At 48.5% G+C, this 17,341-nt stretch overlaps 2 protein-coding genes across 5 annotated transcripts in view; both read right to left on the reverse strand.

Annotated features, from left to right (window-relative positions):
* Positions 1-9,522: 9,522 nt before the first annotated feature.
* Positions 9,523-16,222, reverse strand: LOC127326124 (putative 12-oxophytodienoate reductase 11). 4 transcript variants are annotated; one of them, XM_051353003.2, is made up of 8 exons: positions 15,984-16,222; positions 12,021-12,292; positions 11,764-11,937; positions 11,151-11,664; positions 10,639-10,709; positions 10,206-10,510; positions 9,832-10,087; positions 9,523-9,702 (listed from the first exon to the last, which is right to left on the reverse strand). In XM_051353003.2, exons 1-5 carry the CDS (start codon positions 16,097-16,099, stop codon positions 10,703-10,705), a joined length of 1,083 nt encoding a protein of 360 aa, XP_051208963.1. In that variant the 5' UTR covers positions 16,100-16,222; the 3' UTR covers positions 9,523-9,702; positions 9,832-10,087; positions 10,206-10,510; positions 10,639-10,702. The 4 variants fall into 4 exon arrangements, with proteins under 4 accessions (XP_051208963.1, XP_051208953.1, XP_051208970.1 ...); XM_051352993.2 differs by having other exon boundaries at positions 9,797-10,087; XM_051353010.2 differs by having other exon boundaries at positions 9,797-10,087; positions 10,605-10,709.
* Positions 9,523-17,341, reverse strand: part of LOC127326156 (ALA-interacting subunit 3) — a 57,193-nt gene continuing 49,374 nt past the window's right edge. Inside the window, exon 8 of the mRNA XM_051353030.2 lies at positions 9,523-9,702. Within this exon, the coding sequence (XP_051208990.1) occupies positions 9,642-9,702 (61 nt within the window). The 3' untranslated portion in view covers positions 9,523-9,641. The remainder of the gene's footprint in view (positions 9,703-17,341) is intronic.

Here is a 17,341-nt window from a genome sequence, read left to right on the forward strand (position 1 = left end):
TCGACAGCATAAAAAGCAAGATAAGACAAAAAACTTCGAGTACAAAAAAAAGGAGGAAATCAAAGTGACTTACGAGCTGATGAGGGATTCAAGATAGGGATCGTAAGTTGCCTTTTGGCGTGAAGGATCAACTTCTTCGGCTTTGGAGGTTCCGGAATCTTCGACATCATTCCTCTTCCTTTTGTTCCTTGGAGAAACAGCAGGAGGAGGAGACAGTGCCGATGCAGTACCTTCGGAGACAGCATCTTTTTCAGAAGATCCCGCAGATTTTAAAGAATCCACGGGTTCATTCACAAAAGAGGGGGCCTCTTGGTTGTCATCAGTGACAACGGCCCTTTCCTCGACTTCTCCACCTTCAGGAAGAGGAGGAAGCGAGACAAGGTTTGGATGGTTCTGTACAAAACAAAAGTGAAACAAGGAAAGATATCAGAAAAGGAGTTACAAAAAAGATAAGCAAGGCAACAACAAATTAATCGACAAGGATTACCTTGGGAAGTGGATTGGCGGCGCTGAATGGTTTTACACGACAAGAAGAAGGGACAGGATCTTTTTTGCTGAGAGATGAGATTTTTCGGACAAGTTTTTCTAAGTCCTTGACCTCCAAATCCACCGACAGCCGATCTGCGTCCTTGTCACCAGCATATTTCCAGAGAGGGTATTTGCGAGCCTGAAGCGGCTGCACTCTAGTCCTAAGAAAATAAGCCGTGATTTGGATACCCGACAGCTCTTTGCCGCGAGTATTTTGCAACTCGTGGATGCGAGCCATCAAGGTTTCCGTCGACGCCTTTTCTTCTTCGGTAGCCTCTGCGTCCCAGGAGCGGCGACGAAGGATTTTTTCGGCGCCATCAAAAGGAGGGATGTTGTCTTCAGCACATCCGTGGTTCTCCTCCTGAATATACAACCACTTCTTGCACCATCCTTGAACTGAGTCAGGGAGTTTGACGTCGAAGTAGTCGACAGTGGGCCGTACAGAAATTACAACGCCGCCTATATTATAGGCGACATTGGGCGAGCCATTACGGCGGCAGAAGAAAATGCGCTTCCATAGCTCCCAGTTAGGCTGGACGCCAAGGAAGGCCTCGCAAAGGGTGATGAAAATGGAGATATGGAGGATTGAATTTGGTGTGAGGTGGTGGAGTTGCAGACCATAAATAAAGAGCAGTCCGCGGAGAAAAGGATGAATGGGGGCGGAAAGACCGCGGATGAGGTGGTCGACAAAACTTACCCGATACCCCATTGGAGGGGTTCGGTAGCTCTCCTCACTGGGGAAGCACAGCGCTTTGGGCTTCTTGCTGATCCCCAGCTTCTTCAGCATGTTGATGTCCTGGGTGGAAATCTTCGATCTTTCCCACTCCGCCGCCCCCAGATCCACGGCGGCCATGGAGGATTCCGGCGTACTGTGCCTTGTCAACCGCCGCGGTGGCATCAACAATGACGCAGGGTTTGCAGCTTGGAGGCGATGAGCTTAGGACGCTGTGGGTCGCAGGAGGAGAATTCGCAGATGAGAGTAGGAGAACGGCGCGAGCGGAAGTGCTCGAGGAGGAAGAAGAAGATCTTATATAGAGGTGCGGTGAAGCGGCGGACCGTTGGATAAGAAAAATGTGTGGCAGATGATAGCCACATGGACACGAGGGTAAAAATGTAATTCAACATTGGAGAAGTTACGGTACGTGCGCCAGAAAAAGCGGAGGACGTGTGTCCCCCACTTGCACGACGTGTCAAGATAGTGGATCAACTGGGCCCGCAAGGCAGTGGGAGAAGGATTTTCGCGAATTTTGACTCGCAATCGTGGTTATCGTCAGCAATAACGTCACCTTGGCAGAAGAAAAAGTTCGACTCCACAGTTTCATAAAAGGCGACATGGAAAAATAATGCTGAGCTTTTGATCAAATACAAGTTTTTGATCAAATGCTCGGGGGCTACTTTGGAAAAAAGAAAAAAGATCCAGAAAGACAAAATAGAAATGGCGTGAGCCTATGACCAAATACAAATATTTGTTCATAGCCTCGGGGGCTACTCCCATCGGGAGCGCTGTTCGCGCACCCGAGAAATTATAAAACTTCGGGAGATAAAAAGAAAATATAGCGGCATAAGGCGTGGAGCCTACAACCAAGTACAAGTCCTTGGCTGTAGCCTCGGGGGCTACTCCCATCGGGAACGCTGCTCGCGTGCCCGATGAAATCATGAAAAAAGAAGCGAAAAAAGAAAGAGAAAAAAGAAAGATAGCAGAGCAAAAGAGTATATTTCGAGTTATAAATAACTCTGCATATACTCCCATCGGGAAAGCAATACAAGTCATCTTTGACTCGATAAAATGTGCCATTCCAACAGCCGAATAAGCACTCGATAATATATTCTCAGAACGCCAAAGTTGCGGTCAATTTCTGAATGCCGCAAATTTGCGAAGGTAAGACCCCAGATCCGTTCTGTTGGGCGTGGCATCGCCGAAGACTGCGCTCTGCTACTTTTATCCGTATCAACAGATACGAAGAAAAATCCTAACGGACGCGTTAGGTACCCGATAAATTTTACTGGGACTCGACAGAATGGTAAGACCTTAAGCGGCACCTGTCGAAGTTTACACCAGTATCCCGAGATCATGTCCAGGGACGTGATCTTGAAGTAGGTTTTTGCGGATTGCCACTAGAGCAGTTAACTAGTACCTGATCCGTCAGATGAACTAGCCCCAACTCCCATCATCCCTGTGCAATATAGAAGTTTATGAGAAAAAATATAGAAAAGTTAAAGTTGCCGAATAAAAATAAACAATGGAGATTTTCCTTAACTCTACGATTCAAGCAAAATCTCGGGGGCTACTGACATAGGCATCCCAAATGGGCCTGCCGATGATAGTACCCGGGGTTTACTGAAGGCCCATTACCCGAAGAATAAGAAGATTCGGGAGCCCAAGATATTATTAAGGAAGACCAGAGTTGTAATAGGAAGTGTTATTTTTAATCTTACGGGATGAGTTAGAAACCTTCCCGGACTCTGTAACTTGTACGGCACGAATCCCTCGGCTCCGCCTCCTATATAAGGGGGAGTCGAGGGACGCAGAAATCATCGAATCATTGTTTACAAACCCTAGTTTCATAATCGTCGAGTACTTTTCGGCTGAAACCTTCGAGATCTACTTGCCCTCTACTTCCAACTAAACCCTAGTCTACAATCCGTAGGCATTGACAAGTTAATACATTGTCACTACCATTCACGAGCATAGACATAATAGCATCAATCTTATCACTCAAAGAGGAGGTTTCTTCAACAAAATTTACCTTCTTACCTTGTGGAGCTCTTTCTGTGTGCCATTCAGAGTAATTAATCATCGATCATATTATCAAGAAGCTTTGTTGCGGCACCTAGAGTGATGGACATAAAAGTACCTCCAGCAGCTGAATCCAATAAGTTCCGCGAAGAAAAATTCAATCCTGCATAAAAGGTTTGGATGATCATCCAAGTAGTCAGTCCATGGGTTGGGCAATTTTTAACCAAAGATTTCATTCTTTCCCATGCTTGGGCAACATGCTCATTATCCAATTGCTTAAAATTCATTATGCTACTTCTCAAAGATATAATTTTAGCAGGAGGATAATATCTACCAATGAAAGCATCCTTACATTTAGTCCATGAATCAATACTATTCTTAGGAAAAGATAGCAACCAATCTTTAGCTCTTCCTCTTAATGAGAAAGAAAACAATTTTAATTTTATAATGTCACCATCTACATCCTTATACTTTTGCATTTCACATAGTTCAACAAAATTATTAAGATGGGCAGCAGCATCATCAGAACTAACACCAGAAAATTGCTCTCTCATAACAAGATTCAGTAAAGCAGGTTTAATTTCAAAGAATTATGCTGTAGTAGCAGGTGGAGCAATAGGTGTGCATAAGAAATCATTATTATTTGTGTTTGTGAAGTCACACAGCTTAGTATTTTCAGGAGTACCCATTTTAGCAATAGTAAATAAAGCAAACTAGATAAAGTAAATGCAAGTAACTAATTTTTTTTGTGTTTTTAATATGGAGAACGCAAACAAGATAGTAAATAAAGTAAAGCAAGTAACTAATTTTTTTGTATTTTGATATAATGCATCAAACAAAGTAGTAAATAAAATAAAGCAAGACAAAAACAAAGTAAAGAGATTGGAAGTGGAGACTCCCCTTGCAGCGTGTCTTGATCTCCCCGGCAACGACGCCAGAAATTTAGCTTGACACGCGTACAGCACGTGTCCGTTGGGAACCCTAAGTGGAAGGTGTGATGCGTACAGCAGTAAGTTTCCCTCAGTAAGAAACCAAGGTTTATCGAACCAGTAGGAGTCAAGAAGCACGTTGAAGGTTGATGGTGGCGGAGTGTAGTGCGGCGCAACACCAGGGATTCCGGCGCCAACGTGGAACCTGCACAACACAACCAAAATACTTTGCCCCAACGTAACAGTGAAGTTGTCAATCTCACCGGCTTGCTGTAACAAAGGATTAGATGTATAGTGTGGATGATGATGTTTGCAGAGAACAGTAAAACAAGTATTGCAGTAGATTGTATTCGATGTAAAGAATGGACCGAGGTCCACAGTTCAAGTTGCAAACAACAGATAATTGCATTAAGTATGGTGCGTAATGTAATCAACACAAATATCCTTAGACAAAGCATTGATGTTTTATCCCTAGTGGCAACAGCACATCCACAACCTTAGAACTTTCTGTCACTGTCCCAGATTTAATGGAGGCATGAACCCACTATCGAGCATAAATACTCCCTCTTGGAGTTACAAGTAACGACTTGGCCAGAGCCTCTACTAGCAACGGAGAGCATGCAAGATCATAAACAACACATAGATGATAGATTGATAATCAACATAACATAGTATTCCATATTCATCGGATCCCAACAAACGCAACATGTAGCATTACAAATAGATGATCTTGATCATGTTAGGCAGCTCACAAGATCCGACAATGATAGCACAATGAGGAGAAGACAACCATCTAGCTACTGATATGGACCCATAGTCCAGGGGTGAACTACTCACACATCATTCCGGAGGCGATCATGGCGATGAAGAGTCCTCCGGGAGATGATTCCTCTCTCCGGCAGGGTGCCGGAGGCGATCTCCTGAATCCCCCGAGATGGGATTGGCGGCGGCGGCGTCTCTGGAAGGTTTTCCGTATCGTGGCTCTCAGTACTGGGATATTCGCGATGAAGGCTTTAAGTAGGAGGAAGGGTAGTTCAGGGGGCGACGCGAGGGCCCCACACTCCAGGGCCGCGCGGGCCCTAGCCTGGCCACGCCGCCCTGTTGTGTTGGCGCCTTGTCGCCCCACTTCGTTTCCCTTTCGGACTTCTGGAAGCTTCGTGGAAAAATAAGACCCTAGGCGTTGATTTCGTCCAATTTCGAGAATATTTCCTTTGTAGGATTTCTGAAACCAAAAACAGCAGAAAACAACAACTGGCTCTTCGGCACCTTGTTAATAGGTTAGTGCCGGAAAATGCATAAATATGACATAAAGTGTGTATAAAACATGTGAGTATCATCAATAAAGTAGCATGGAACATAAGAAATTATAGATACGTTTGAGACGTATCAGTCATCTATATAGTGATCATGGATATGTGAAGATGCGCCGAAGAATAAGCTCTCCCAAGGTGTATTATGGGGGAGCAATTCACAAGACTTTGTCAAGCAAGCACAATCAAGAAGGGCATTCCATCTTGTTGCGGCCAAGATCATCATCATCGAGCTCAAGAGGAATGCGCAAGGTTAAGGTTATCTCTTGATAAGGTTTGTTTCTTACCGGTCTCATGGTGTAGTTGGAGACCGGTTTATAATTTCGTTACCGCACTATCAAGAGGGCTCTCAAGTGAGTAACTTGATCGTATCGTTCGGAGAGAGCTCAAACCTTTGCATCCTTGCATCATCTTTCTTGGTTGTTTTGGATCTTATCCATGTGGTGATTTAGAACTTGTGGTTATTTCCATAGAAGGCTCTAGTTTATCGAAAACGGATTCCGCATGAATCACTTGTTGCGTTTTCGATATTGGAGTTTTTCTCGGTTCTTCATGTCGAGAGGTTTCACTATAAAATCCATAGAAAAATCTACCACACTTGTTCTTAAGTTTTTCACTCTTTGTGGGGTATCTCTTGTCACCCTCTTTACAACAAAACTGGTTTCAGCTAAATCCGAGTTTCCTAACTCAAGTTGTTGCATTTTCCATATTGGAGGTTTATCGGTTTGTCTTTTATAGATGGGTAAAACCTTTATTCATTTGTTTCTATACTCCCGTGCTGGCCTATAATGTTTCTATGCATATTGTTGTAGAGCTTGTTGTTGTGATTTCAAGGTCATCGAATTTGGAGTCCGGATGCAAAATTTCTTTAGGTTTTCATATCAGGTGTTTGTGTAAAATCAGGGGGGCTAGAACTGCCGCCGGGAGCACCCCGGCAGTGTTGGTGGCACCAGGCCGGCACTGCCTGCCAGTCGCGATTTTTGTCCCAATGGGAAGAAATCCAAGACCCCTTTTTAAGGCTTTCTTCCTCCTCTCTCCCCCACTTCTTCTTCCTTATTTTCCTCTCCATCATTGTTGACCTTGAGAGTTGTACCTATCCCTCTATTCCTCCCATGGTTCTTGAATCTTTTTGAAGAAAAAGTAAGAGGAGATCTCGAACTATATTTCTACCAATCAAATCCCTCTCTTTGTGAGTGGAATCCTCTAGATCTTGATCTTGGAGTTCTTTGTGGATTTCCTTTGTTCTTCTTCTCTTCTTCCCCCACAAGTTTTTGTAGCTTTGGTGGAATTTGGGAGTGAAAAATTTGCCATTGCATTTGGTGCATCGGTTTGAGCTTTCCACTGCAATTCGTGGAAGTGAAAGTGAGGAGCTTGTTACTCTTGGATTCTTGAAACCCTAGATGGCTTTTAGGCCTTTATGGTGATTCGTTGGGAGCCTCCAAATAAGTTGTTGATGTGTGCCCCAACCTTTGTGTAAGGTCCAGTTTTCCGCCTTGAAGAAAATCTCTTAGTGGAACCGTGACCTAGAACTTTGTGGCGAGGGCCACCGGAGAATAAGGTAAGGCCTTTGTGGCGCTCGGTGTGTGGTGTGTCTACCGCATCTTGGGGTGAGGCCTTTGTGGCGTTGGTGTGCATCGAGCAACCACAACTAAAGGTGAGGCCTCTTGTGGCATTCGGGAGCACTAAGACACCGCACCTCTTCAACAGAGATTAGCACTCGCAAGAGTGTGAACTTCGGGATAAATCATTGTCTCCCATGTGACTCAGTTATCTCTATACCCAAGCTCTTTACTTATGCACTTTACTTTGTGATAGCCTTCGTGCTTGAAGTTATATATATCTTGCTATCACATAGTTGCTTGCATTGCTCAGCATAAGTTGTTGGTGCATATAGGTGAATCATAGTATATATGTTTTAGGCTTGACAAAGTAAACGCTAGTTTTATTCCGCATTTGTTAAGCCCACATCGTAAAAGTTTTAAACCGCCCATTCACCACCCCCTCCCCTCTAGGCGACATCTATGTCCTTTTAGCGACAAGATCATTGCTATCTTTTTATCCTCAACTTGATCTCCTGAAGTGCTCGTAAAAAGGTCATTGCATCTCGTCCTAGCACTGTCTGTGTTGAAGCTCTTATTAGAGAGCCGGGATTCTCTCTAACAACACGCCCATGCTGGTGGTGTGATAATCTAGGAGCCACTTAATTTTTAGCTAATCCCATTTTCCATGCTCACACCAAGTATACTAAGATTTATTACCACTTTATCGAGAACGAGTGACTTAGGCAAACTGCTTGATATCAGGTTTATTTCACCAAAAACTAGGCAGGTGATGGCTTCACAAAACTTTTAGGTTTTAAAGATTTAGATGAGTTCATGCATAATCTCAATCTCACCTGCGGTTAAGATTCAAGTGGGGATGTTAGACTATGTAATACAACCGTATAATATCATTATAGAGTAGTACTCTAATTGGTATTATACCCCTCTTGAACTGCCACATGTGAGGATATTCCACACCTATATAAACATGTAACTGAACCCATGGAGAGGGTATTGTTCCCTGTCGATTGACAAGATTTGTAGCAACACACATGCACTTAGCTAGTTATAGCAAATGTGTGAAATAAAAGGTTATAATAAATAATACAGAGAGAATAACATTCCTAGAAGCCGTAACAAATATTATGCATTATATATGCATCTCCAACAAGAATCCGCGTCATATTATCATACTTTCCTAACTAAGAGCATCTCCACTGGCGCTCTGATAGCTGCCTCAATAGCGATTTGGGGGCCGGGAGCGAAAATAGGGTCACACCGGCGCGTCCCAAACGGCGCCGACGCATTTCTGAGCCTAATAGAATCGCCGGCAACCTCGTGTCGGCCCCTTGACCAAGGGCGTGAATCGGGCACGCCAGCGCCTCGCGAGGCGGGAAATTTTGGGCTTGGGAGCCGCCTGTCAGTGACGCCAGGTCGCCGCGTGGGATATTTTCCCGCCACGACACCGTGCGGGAGGTTTTCCGCCTCGCCGATGGTCTATATTATCCCTCCTCCCCCACCTCATTGGTGCAAAAACCCTAGAAAAATAGCACAATGTTCAATTCGTGGGACGAGAGGCGGCCGTAGAAGTCGTGGAGGCGGACCCGCAGCTCGCAGAGTACGAGGCGTGGGAGGAGGGGGTGCTAGCGGCGACCATAGATGCCTATGTCGCGGACGAGTGGCAGGGAAGGATGCGGAGCAGCGGCTGCGGGTGAGCGAGGAGGCGCGGCGGCTGCGGGTGACGCGGCGGGGTTGCGGGAGGAGGCGGAGCGGCTGGAGCTCCTGGAGGCGCGGCGGCGGCGGGAGGAGCTGAGCCAGCGTTGGTGGGAGGCGCGCCTGCAGAAGGGGTGGGAGGAGCTTGCGCTGCGGCGGTTGCAGCGGGAGGAGACACAGATTCAGGATGAAATCTGCGAGCGGCGGTGTTTGGCGGATACGCAGCTCCGCCTACAGAGGCAGGAGTTGGATCACCGTCGGGGGCAGGAGGACCTGGAGCCGCAACTGCGTCACGAGGCGGTGGCCGCGGATAGAGCCGCCTACTTGACGTTCATGGCGGAGAGAGCAGGGGATCATCGAAGGAGGAGCAGCGGAGAGAGAAGGGGAGAGAGCACCGGAGAGAGTAGCGGGCGATCGTCAACCTCCATAAAGCCAGATGGCCAGTAGGTAGTAGGCTAGAAATGAAGCAAGTTTCATATATCATCCGGGGTCGAGAAGTGTATGTTTTACTTGGATTTGGCTGAAAATATTATTTATTTCTCGATCTGAATGACATTAAAATGAAACTCAAGTAAAAATATTTAGTTTATATAAAAAGACATCTATCGGGGGCGCCGATTTGGGGACGCCGGTGTGGGAACAACTCCCAAAATAGAGGATGCAGTGCCGGCGTCCTCCATACGGAGGTGTCGGCGCCTCTACTGGCAACTATTTGGGGGGGGGGGGCAGTGAAAATGCTGTAAGCAACGACGAGAGAGGGAACAAGAGCAAACACATGTGCTAAGGGCATAACAGGAGGACATGTCTAAAAAAACAGGAAAAAAAATACAAAGAACTGCAGGCCAGTCCCTGCCTCTACAAAGCGGACACAAATTTCAGTCATTCAATGTGAGTAACCAGCGTCCTCCTTGTTCCACGACAGGTCCGAGGGGTCTCCAAGGGTCCTGAAATCGATTCAACTATCAAATCAAAAACCACATCCCTTGCTTCAACATTTACAATGATCTTGACGTGTGTAACCATGTAAAAAACACTTACCATTCTTGAAGCAAGACCCATCTCTAAATATATACCTTGGCTTGATGGCGTAGAAGACCTACGGCAACATAGGCGATGCTGATGAAGTGGTTCTTGCCGTCGATCCACGAGGCAGTGGAGAGGACCAGCGCCTTGGTGCCACCAAAGCTGTACGTGTTGTAGTTGTTCTATATCACCACCGTGATCTCGTCGCTTGCCATGATGTCCGATTCGATCCTGCCGTAGAGCTTCCTGAACGTTGGGAGCGCCACAGGCCGCAATCCACACTATCAAATCCTCTTGCTCACTCAGCTGAAAAACCAAATACATGCAAGTTCAGGAGAAAATCTACCAAACTTTGCGAAACCTTGCAAGAATAGTTCAGAAGGAAATGCAGCATCGTAAATTCAGAGGTTCTTTCTGCACTTACAGGTAACTTTTCATTTAGGTTGCCACCACCGATGAGCCCGCCTTTCTGGAAATTGACAGGGAAAACATCGCTTCCGAACTAGCTGTTCTTTCGCTGGCCCAGGCGATGTGCTTCTTGTTCACCGAAACCTCCTTGTTGACGGGGAACGCGTAGTTGTTGTTGAACAGGCTCTAGGCGATGAGGCTGCACGGCACGATCAAGGTGCCGTCGCCGGTGGTGGCTTCAGGGTTGCAACTCTTGATCACGGCCTTAGGGCCCTTGTAGTCCTTGGCACAGAGCTGCTGTTGCTTCGGCTCTTGACGTACCTGACAGTATTAGTTACTACACGTTATTGGACACGATATACACAGTATACAGTCTAATCTGGGATGGAAATTACGAAGGCAGTAGTTAATTCACATGTTGCATGGAAGATCGAAGTATTGGGGTGTACCGTCGATGGTTCTGACAGAAGTTCTCCAGCTGGTAGTAGATACGTATGGGGCCTTTAATGGGCTTCAGTACCTGAAAGATGACATGTTATCCCATTTGCAAGTTATCTTCAGTAGTGCTGCAGTACCTTGCAAGTGTGTGCAACAGTAGTAGACATGCAGTTTTTATTTACTAATTGAAAATTTAACCAACAATATGAGCAACAGTAGTACAATTTTACAATATGCAAAATACACACGAACTTGATTTATTTACTTATTGAAACCCCGACATATATTTATGCCAACCTTAATAAGTCTAGACTGAAAAAACACAACTGGGGGAAGGGAAGATTAATTGTGTCACTCAAATCTTCCGGATGTTGGTGACAGGCGCCTCCAATCAAATGACCATAAATTTGAGTGATGCGAACATATTTTTCACTCGACTATTTCCTTAATATCAGCATCAAGAAAAGGGTAATCTGTGTAGCCAACAACAGGATCAGAGGTGTAAAAGGTGCTCCTGTCATACTTGTTCAAAGACGTGTTCTTTCTGAACCTCTCGGGCAGGTCAGGGTTTGCCAAGAAGAGCCGCCCATAAGAGACCAGGTCGGCGTAGCCGTCGGCGATGGCCTTGTCCCCTTCTCCTCTGTCATACCCTCCACTCACCATGAAAGTGCCCTTAAACGCCGTTCTGAATGGTAGCAGGCCGTGTGGGATCATCAGTTTGCCATCATTTTTGTTGACGTACATCCGAGGCTCGACCACGTGGCAGTACAGGACGCCGAGCCCGTTCATGAAGTCTATCACGCGCAGCGCGAGCGCCTCTGGGTCGGAGTCGACACAGTCCACGTAATCGGAGAACGGGGAGAGCCGTACGCCGAGGCGGTCCACACCAACCTCGGCGCCCACAGCTGCGATCACCTCGGCGGCGAAGCTGCAGTGGTTCTCCAGGCTGCCGCCGTACACGTCGGCCCGGTCGTTGGTGCCGTCCTTCTGGTCGATGAGGTACCCATTGCCCGCGTGGATCTCCACGCCGTCGAATCCTTCAAGAGCAATACTAGCAGTTTAGCACATGTTTGGAAGATCGAGCCAATACATTGGTAGTGCAGTGTGTGAGATGGCAACACTGACGGCTTTGTTACCGGCTCTGATGGCATTTCTGGCTGCGATCCGGAAGTCGTTGATGATGTGGGGTATCTCCTCTGTTTCAAACCTCTGAGGGGTCGCGAATTCCCTGACAATGCGTTCATGGCTGACTTGAGGCGTGACTTGCTTGTCGGTGCTGGAGACCGAAGCTTGCCCACTAGGCTGGGAATCTGTAGCATGATTGTGAGCGGATCGAATAAGTCAAAGACTTGACAGTTTCACCAATTCGTGAAATTAGGACAAGTGAGTGCACCTGTGGGCGAGGCAGGGGCTGTGTGCCATATCTGGCAGAAGAAGACAGCTCCCTTGGTGTGCACGGCGTCGACCACCGGTTTCCATGACTCAACCTGCTCCTGGCTCCATAGGCCGGGCACGTTCGTGTAGCCCCGCGCGGTCTCGGACACGGCCGTGGCCTCCCCGATAAGGAGCGCGCCCGGCGCCGACCTCTGCGCGTAGTATAGCACGTTGTGCGGCTGGGCAAGGTTCCCATACGACCTGAACCTGGTCAGCGGCGCTAGAACAACCCTGCCATTTCGCGGCCGCAACAAGCAATGCGCCAGTTCAGTGAAAACCAAAAAAAAGTCAGGTTTGCCTGTCCCCTTGATTAAGAAGAAAGTTGCTCGGTTAATGACGGAAAACCATGCGAAAACCGATACATAGGCGACACACACGCCAACCCCGAGACCACACACCAAAAATGTTGTCGGTTCTACTGCCCAAGTGACCGAGGACGACCACACCAGAGCCACCGCTCCGACACCCACACTGGTCCAAGGCGGTGTACTAGACGAGCCAACAACTCTGTCGCCCAAGCAACAAGAGCAGACACACAAACATCAGAGGACTCCGGAGCCGCCAATTCGGCTACAACCTCAACAAGGCACACACGCCGACCCCAAGGACGCGCATCGATGGATCTACCGCCTGAGCGATCAAACCTGACACCCAATGAAAGAGCCGCTACTCGATATTCCACACCGACCCCAAGGCCGTGCCCCAATCTAGCGGACGACAAAACTCATCGACCCTCCACCACCGTCTTCTGCTGGTCACTCCGATCGAAGCACAACTCCAAAGAAGAAAATCTCAAGAGGGAAAACGACATTAAAATGTTGTTTCCCCCAAAGTAGATCGCAGGGAGAGAGCTTCACCTCACCTCAACGGAGCCTCCAGCCTCGAGGAAGGAAGTAGCTTTTGGATACCGGTTACAAAAAATTCTCAGAGGGTACTGGGATTTCCGGTAACCATGGTTACCGGAGATAACCGGTCAAATGCCGCACGAGATTCTCAAACAAAATTTGAATTTCAAACTAAAAAATATCTGAATATTTTAAAAATAAGGTTTGAAGGAGAAGGAAGTGAAAGATTCGGACAAATAAATTGGGGCATGGGGTTAGAGCATGTCTAACAGGCCCCGTATTTTTTCGCCCCGTAAAACGCGAGTAGAGGGCCCTGTATCCGGTTTTCACCGGCCGAAAACTCGGACGAGCTAGCAGAACCCGTATCCCCACCCCGTATTCTGTTTTACGGGGTGGGGATACGGGTTCTGCTAGCTCGTCCGAGTTTCCTGCCCCTCAAAACAGGGTTTTAGACAGCAATTTGGACAACAATTTCACATCAAACATAGCACATCCAAAATATGTGATGCATAATTCATAGTTTTAACATCACAACGCGATCATAGGCAATGTTCAAGCCACGGAAGTTCCCAAATGTGATCAACCATCAATGGATCCATCGCCACCGGTGCCACCGCTTGCCGGAGACTCACCTTGAGCACGAGCTTGACGCGCAGCCTTCTTCCTCGCAATGATGTCCGCCTTGGTCTCGTTCCACCACGCCAGCTGATCCTCGTCCATGCCGTCGGTGCGCATCATCATGATTTCCCTCTCCTCGGCCAAGAGCTCCTTCATGGTCTTGGCTTCTTTGGCTGCGATCATCTTCATGTCAAGCTCGGCCTTCAACTTGGCATCTTCCCTCCTTGCTTGCACCTTGGCAAGCTTCACCTTACTCTTCTTGTCGGTGATGAGGAGCTTGGTCTCCAACGTCTTCATCGTCAATGCCTCCTTGGACTTCATGAGTTGATCCAACTTCTCCCGGAAGCTAGCTGCTTCAAGTTCTACCTTGACCCTCTCCTTGGCCTTCTTGTTGCCCTCGGGCTTGCCGGTGTTTCTCCCACTCATGTCCTCTGCTTCATCATCCATGGTGAGAAGTGCCTCCTTCTTGCACTTTGGCTCGTTGTCCCGCAACTTCCACTTAGGAAGATGTTGAAGGATGGAAAAGCAATGTTGAAATTGAAATTCCTTGTTCTTCGAGCCGGCCATGTCCTTGTACCGTTGTTGAGCATACTTGGGCTGCACAACAATAGTATGAGGAGATGTTTCCACATCATCAACACATAATATGGATAGCTTGTGATGTTTCCACATCATCAACACAAGGAAAACTTACATAGTCCTCCCAAGCACGCATCCACTAGGAGGGTTGTCGGCCACTTGATCCATGGCGGCACTCCAACGAGAACAAGCCGGCTTGATGATGTTCCATCGGCCTTCAAGGGAGCGGTAGGATCTGTCGCCATGCTCTTCGTGCGAGGCTTCGGTGGTGGTACAGATCCTCAATGCGCTGCCAATAGCGCTTGCCGCCTTGGTCCACTCCGGTGCACGCATCCATCCCCACCTTGCTCCAAGCACGGACCAAGATGGCGTCTTCGATCTCGCTGTAGTTCGCCGTGCGTGGCTTCGGCGTCGACGAAGAACCGGCGGCAGCCGGATCAACCTCAACCACCTCCTCCTCGTCACCCTCATCCTCCTCCTCGTCATCAAAGTCTTCAACGTTGCACTCCCCATCGAATGCACCGATACCGGCGTCCAAATTCACCGCGGATTCGTTGAGCATGTCCAAGTAGGATGTTGTGGACTCAACATCGAACACCTTGTCTACGTCGATGGTGGGTGGCGGCGGCGCGGCGGCGCGCGGCCGGAACGGGCGGAGGAGGAGTCGTGACCTTGGAGGGCGGTGGAGGCGCGAGGCCGATGCGGCTGATTGCCTTTGTCCGCACCTTGGCCGGCGCGGCGCCCCTCGGCCCGGCCGCCTTGGTCTTCACCCGGCCCGTCTTCTTGGCAGCCGGCGGCGCTTCGCCCGGTGAATCGGCGGCCGCCGCAGGTGCTTCGAAAAATTGCTTCGGGATCCTCTTCCTCTTCGACGGGATGGTGGAGGCGATCATGGCCGACACGACGCCGGCGGTCGGCGGACCTCCGACGGGGACATCAACCACCGCGCCCGAAGGAGGTGTACCGCCGGCGGTAGGCGGCTCTTGCGGATGGTCCATGGCGGCCGGATCCGGTCGGGAAGGGCGCGGGGGAGGAGATCGGGCGGCGGCGGCGGCGGTTGGCTTCAGCGAAATGCTTCGCGCGCAGTGGAGTGGGCGATACTGGTTTCGCCCACTATCCCCGCTCCCACCCCGCACAAGTAGGGGGCGACGACCCGCCCCGTACTCGAAAACAGCAAAAAACGATGCGAGGACCGTTTTTACAGGGCGTGCTAGACGGCCGGGTAGAGCCGAAACCCTCAAATCGACGGTTATTATATGGGTTTGCCCCTTTTACGGGGTCTGTTAGACCTGCTCTTATAGTGGAGCGGGAACAGTACGGTTTAGTTTGGACTAATGAATCAGTCTAAATTCAAACTAAATTCAAATGGAATGGGATTTTTTAGCCGATAAGTTGATTTACCGGAGGGGACTGAGAATTCCGGTTACCGACCGGTAACCACGGTATTTCGTCCGGTAACCAAATCCCCTGCTTCAACGTCGCTGGCTCCGACTACCACCGGAGGCACCCGTGCCTCCACCGAACCCACAAAGCCTATCCTGAAGACCATCACCGCGCCGATCGGAGCGGTTAACTGAAGACCTCCACATCACCGAGATGTGGCGACACGCTGCCAAACCACCGCCAGCATCTCGCCGGCCAGCCCCGCCTTGCCCGCCTCCCTCCAGCGCCGCCGGCCAACCCCTCCTCCCTCCAAACATCCCTCAGCACACGCCACACGGGGACCCTGCCGCGAGCTTCGTCGTCCTCCGGCGGCGCGGATGTTGCAGCTATCCGGCGGCACGGTGGACCTTGGGGACATGGCTGCGTCTCCGAGCTCCACGAGCAGCCATGGCGGAAATATTGGGACGGGAGGTAGAAAAGACATACTGCAGTTCACTGACCTGTGCGCCAGGTTGAATTCGCCCATCTTGTACGGCGTCAGGAGAGGGGTCCTCTTCGTCTTCGTCTCCGTACCTGCCTCGGCCGAATTTACAGCAGCACGGCCCTCTGAACTCATCGCCGGCTACTGCTTCTTTCTTCTGGATCTGGACTCTCGAGTTTTTGTGCTTGACGATGAGACAGAGAGAGAGTGATGATACTGTTTAGGCACAGCACCTGAATCGAGACTGCTGTCGAACGGGGCGCCCGCCGGTAGAACGGGTGTAGGTGCAGGCACTAGGAATGTATCAGCTCTGTCAACAAAACAGAGCACTATATTGCGAATTATATGGTCTAGTATCAATTTAAGTGAACAATTAATTAGAACAGAACAGTTTAGTACTTGCTCCTCGCCTTATTTTTTCGAGGAGGTATGCTTTATTTTTCTAGCTTATTAGTTCTCTTATGTCTTTGAGTGTTGAATTTGTGTCCAATGCGTGTATAGGCTACATTTTAAATTTAGACTGTGCGGGTAGGTTAAGTGTTGTTGTCCAACTCTCTAATCTAGGCTATATATAATGTATAAAGGCATCAAAAATAACTAAAATAGACTAGACGAAAGCTAGATTAGATAAAAGAGATAAATCTTCAGGGACAACCTAACATTTAATTTGTATAAGTTGCAATGCACATGCATTCGGCTAGTATAATATATAAAGTCACCTAGGGTAGCCAAAAATAGACTTGACCAAGCTAGATTAGATAAAAGGAAGAAATCTTCGGGGATAGCGTAGCGCCCGTGGCAGGAGCGTTGTCGGTAAATGATGGTGTGGATTATGCTAACAAGTAGGATTGGAGCGAGGTTAGAGATTGGCTTTATGGTGCGGGTGATCGAAAGGAACACGAGGTGGTGGTGTGTTTTGGTGCGTGTCGGGCTCTGGAGCGGAGGACAAAGCAAGCAGGGTTCCTTACGGTATGCGTTGATGATGACGGCGGAACTCCATCAACAAAGGACGACATTGATTTCGGACTGCTAGCGAAAATATCATCAAAAAGGAATGAATCGGCAAGCACCTTTGGTTGATTTGCTTGGCGCACAAGTTGGAGGAGATCGTAACAACTGATGTGATGCAACGGGTTCGAGCGGTTAGACCGGCTGTCTCGACGAGAAAAGTTTAGGTGCAATTTGACGAGGAGCCCCTGAATCCTAATATCGTCAAGGTTGTGGGGCTAAGTCTAGAGACACTGGAAAGCTAATCTTCAAGAAACTCCGATGTTAAGTGTGCATCGGGGTTCTGATGTCATCATGGTTGTGGTCTCCAAAGAATCATTTGGGGATGGATGACTTCCCGGTCAGTCACCCATCCTCAAATTGCCTCAG

This window comes from Lolium perenne, chromosome 1, assembly GCF_019359855.2.
Source record: "Lolium perenne isolate Kyuss_39 chromosome 1, Kyuss_2.0, whole genome shotgun sequence".
Classification (NCBI taxonomy): domain Eukaryota; kingdom Viridiplantae; phylum Streptophyta; class Magnoliopsida; order Poales; family Poaceae; genus Lolium; species Lolium perenne.

Bases quoted from the DNA above. Each gene is read 5' to 3' on its own strand.
- LOC127326124 (XM_051352986.2), bottom strand. From the start codon at position 16,099: ATGAGTTCAGAGGGCCGTGCTGCTGTAAATTCGGCCGAGGCAGGTACG. The intron at 12,293-15,983 runs GTCAGTGAACTG...GCGAAATGGCAG, and splicing joins GAATTCAACCTGGCGCACAG to GGTTGTTCTAGCGCCGCTGA. The intron at 11,665-11,763 runs GTAACAAAGCCG...TTGCTCTTGAAG, and splicing joins CAGAAATGCCATCAGAGCCG to GATTCGACGGCGTGGAGATC.